This window comes from Vigna umbellata, chromosome 1, assembly GCF_029865625.1.
Source record: "Vigna umbellata cultivar VRB3 chromosome 1, Vumbellata_1.0, whole genome shotgun sequence".
NCBI classification, from domain to species: Eukaryota; Viridiplantae; Streptophyta; class Magnoliopsida; order Fabales; family Fabaceae; genus Vigna; species Vigna umbellata.
Window position 1 is genome coordinate 100,777,503 of NC_142165.1, and position 4,222 is coordinate 100,781,724.

General features: G+C 35.2%; 1 protein-coding gene across 1 annotated transcript; it reads left to right on the forward strand.

The window, feature by feature from the left end:
• Positions 1-208: 208 nt before the first annotated feature.
• Positions 209-3,895, forward strand: LOC124829812 (glucan endo-1,3-beta-glucosidase 14-like). The gene is made up of 3 exons (XM_047303383.2): positions 209-650; positions 1,267-2,294; positions 3,557-3,895. Exons 1-3 carry the CDS (start codon positions 596-598, stop codon positions 3,638-3,640), a joined length of 1,167 nt encoding a protein of 388 aa, XP_047159339.1. The 5' UTR covers positions 209-595; the 3' UTR covers positions 3,641-3,895.
• The last annotated feature ends 327 nt before the right edge of the window (positions 3,896-4,222 follow it).

Here is a 4,222-nt window from a genome sequence, read left to right on the forward strand (position 1 = left end):
TATAAAGCAGTTAAGGATGAGATTAAAATAATAATATAAAAATAGTTAATTTATTCTAAAAATAATTAAGATGTGAGTTGCTGAGTGTAAAGTATCTGGTTTAGACGTGTGTTAAGCAGTGATGAAAAAAGCGCGTGGAGAAGAAGAAAACAATACCTTAACGCAGACCGCAAAACAAAAATAGCATTATGAGGAACAAGTGCAATGCATTGACCAATGAAGACGAGGTTTAGTACAAACCCACACCTCACTGTGTTCTTCCCTTCTTCTGCCTTTGCTTAGCCTTTGTTTACTCACTCACTTCAACTCAATTATAAAAACCCATCATCGCTCTCACTTTCTTCCCTTTTCTTTTCACCTCTCTTCAACTTCCACAATCCATTCCTACCTTCATCTTCTTCCTTCCCATACCCTTTGGGATTTTACAGAGAACAAGTGATGATATCAAGGCGGCATAACTAAAAAGCCTTTCTTTCGTCTTATGGCATGTCTCAGGAGGAAGAAGCACTGCGTGCAACCCCAACAGCGCGTTTTTCTCTCAATTCCCAAATTTATCGCCAGATAAACCCCACATCTCTCATTTCTTTCCCACTCCATGACAATCTTTCGCTTCTTCTGCCCCTTCTTTATACTCTTCTTCACACAAACAGGTACCTTGATGCTTTCTTTGTCTTGTCTTTTTTAATCTCTGATTGATTTACTTACTTTATGGACTTTAATTGATCTTTATGATTTTGTATGATTGTGGGTGGGTGCTCTCAGCATCTTATATTGAATCAAGTTCTTGGTACTGTTATTGTTTTTGTTTGTATTTGGTTTTTTTTTTGTGTTCTTGCCCTGATTGCTTTCTTTTTATTCTGATGTTATGGAGTTTTTTTTTCTTTCATGCTCTCCCTCCCCCTACCCTTTTTGGGTGAGATTTTAATTTTAATTTTCTATTTTTAATATGTACATATTGCTTTCTTTTCAAGTTATCATTATGATTGCATTGATCAGTGTCTTTCCTTCATGGTTTCACATGGGACCACTGTTCCTTGGACATATCATGATTGTTCCAATTGTGTCAATTCGTGGTTCTGATTATAGATGGGCTTTCTAATTGGGGTTTCTAGAGTTTCTACTTTTTGGTCTTTCATGTGCATATACTGAGTACCAATTCTGTTCATGAATGGCCAAATAATTTTAGGACTGTAGAAGTTCTGATATGTTCTTTTATGTTGGCAACATCATGTTAATGGAGCTCTACCCTCCCTGTTTGGTTTCCAGGTTACGTGCAAGCGTTCACCGGGACCTATGGTATAAATTACGGGAGGATTGCAAATAATATTCCCTCACCTGATGACGTTGTTACTCTTCTTAGAGCAGCAAAAATAAGGAACGTTAGAATCTATGATGCTGATCACAGTGTTCTCCAAGCATTTAGTGGAACTGGGCTTGAAATTGTAGTGGGACTTCCAAACGGGCAGCTGCAAAACATGAGTTCGAGTGCAGACCATGCTTTGAGCTGGGTAAAAGAAAATGTACAGACGTTTCTTCCTAACACACGAATTCGTGGAATTGCAGTAGGCAACGAGGTTTTGGGTGGGGATGACTTTTCGCTGTGGGGAGTTCTTTTGGGTGCTGTTAAAAATATTTACAATGCCACTAAGAAGCTTAATTTGGATAAACTGGTTCAGATTTCTACTGCAAACTCATTTGCAGTTTTTGCGACTTCCTACCCTCCCTCCTCATGTAAATTTAATGATAATGTTAGTCAGTATATGAAGCCTCTATTGGAGTTTTTCCAACAGATTGGCTCTCCTTTCTGTTTGAACGCTTACCCTTTCTTAGCCTACGCAAGTGACCCTGAACATATTGATATAAATTATGCACTTTTTGAACCTACAGAGGGAATTTATGATCCCACATATCGTCTGCATTATGATAACATGCTCGATGCTCAGATTGATGCAGCATATGCAGCTTTGGAGAATGCTGGATTTCACAAAATGGAAGTTATAGTTACTGAGACTGGCTGGGCCTCAAACGGAGATCAAAGTGAAGCTGGAGCAAATGTAACTAATGCAAGGACATACAATTATAATCTGCGGAAAAGGCTTGCGAAGAGGAAAGGAACCCCACACAGGCCTAAAAATATTGTGAAGGCATACATTTTTGCATTGTTCAATGAGAATGAGAAGGGGGGGCATTTATCTGAGAGGAACTATGGACTGTTCAAGGCTGATGGGAGTATATCATATAACATTGGTTATCATGGACTCAGTGCTGGACATTCGTCTCTTTTGTCTCTTAAGGTACTTTAAATTTCATTTGATGCTATTTGTTTGTTTAAGCCCATTTAGAAGTTTTCTCACGCCAAACAAAGAAGAGAAATAAAATGAAACCAGGATCTCCCCCTATTTATTTGCAGTCTGTTCTCATTATATCTTTTGTAGTTTTGGCAAGTGAGCTGGTTTATTGGAAGAGAGTTATGTCTTAACAAAATGTAACAAATCTACTAGATGATGATGATGCAATGCCATTCAATATACACTAGCATAGGCAATGTCAACTTTTGCACCACAACATTTATAAGAGACTTACTTATTGGAAAGTGATGATGCACCTTGGTACCTGCATGATAGGACTATATGGATTTGGAAGTATGTAATTCTCAAAAGTGTATTTGAAGCATGCCATATAAAGAAGTAACAAAGAAAGTATTGAGAAATTTGCCCCACAAGTTGACAAAGGATGCCGGGCCATGTCAAGAAATTGCACTTCATTTTGATTTTATTTAATTATTGGCTTTGCTTTATCGTGCCATTCAATATGAATTTATCTATTTTCAATTACTCATAAGAAAATAGAGATTGTGAAAATGTGTTTTTTTTTTTTTCATTGGTACTACTTTCCCTACTATCTAGTTATAGACTAGTAGCAGAACATCTGGCACCAGTACTTTAATCTGTTTTCCATATCTGTATTCATACCAATACTATAGAATACTTCATTGTCAAACCTTTGAAATACAAATATTTTTATGATCTTTTATTTTAATAATGTCTAAGAAATGTGATTTTAATTTGGATTTATACAATTACACACTTGTACTATGTTTGAAAAAGTTTTGTACATTTTCAAATACGTTTATATCATGACATTCTTACAATAAATGTACTATTGTATGGGATACACATCATATCCGATACACATGTGTGCATCATAGGCAGAACCAAAACCCATGTTCCACGGTTTTAATAAGATTTATCAATATCCAAGCTATTTTAAGTCTTTATTTCATCATGATGGTTGCCGGTTATGCAAAGATGAGTCAAACCTGTTGTAGTTTGAAATGGTTTTGGCTGGTTTGGAAGTCGCCCTGTTTTCTTTAGCAATATTCCAACTCCCAAGTGTTTGTAGAATGTGGATACAATTCAGTAATCAGTGAATTCTCAATTCAGTACTTCCACTAACAGCTGGGAATTTAATTTTGCTGATAAAGAAGTTAGATTATGCAATCTTTTATATTGTGTTCTTTTGGTGTTTACTGTTTCCTTTTAATTTGACTTGGCAGAGTATCTGTAATGAAGGTTTGTCCTGGTCCTACACGATGGTATTCTGTTTATCTTCTTTGATATTGCTGATTTGCTGGAGTTAGAGATCTTATGTTACCAACCTGCTCAGCATACCAGTTCCTGCCAATGAAATGGGTTTGACTTTGCTCTATTTCATGCCTCACCATAGATCCAAATTATACCATTGATTGTCATATTTCATAAAGCGATATCTAGAAATTCTGATGTTCCCCCATATTCAGCAAATCTGTAATTATTTCACTTGAGAAAGCATTTCCTTCCTTTGATGAGAACTAGATTTTTCACTTTTTACTAATATATTTTAAATTTTGGACACAGATTCTAATTTTATATAATACACGTAAATTTTGGTATTTTGTTTGTTTGTCAAAGCATTTAAAAATACAGAGGCAAATTGGTCTAAATTTTGGTATTTTCAGCAATAATTACGTAATTACATGACACATCAATAAAATTGTCAACTCGATAATGCATGTTGCCAAAAGTATTATTATGTCAACTGAAGATGTTACAGAGGCTAAAATCAATAGTGATATGTTTATACAGATTAAAACAAAAAATGTTTTATTTACAGGAATTAAGCGACTAATAACAAAAAGAAATGATAAAGTCTATAAATATGTGAAAACAACCTATTTTATAGT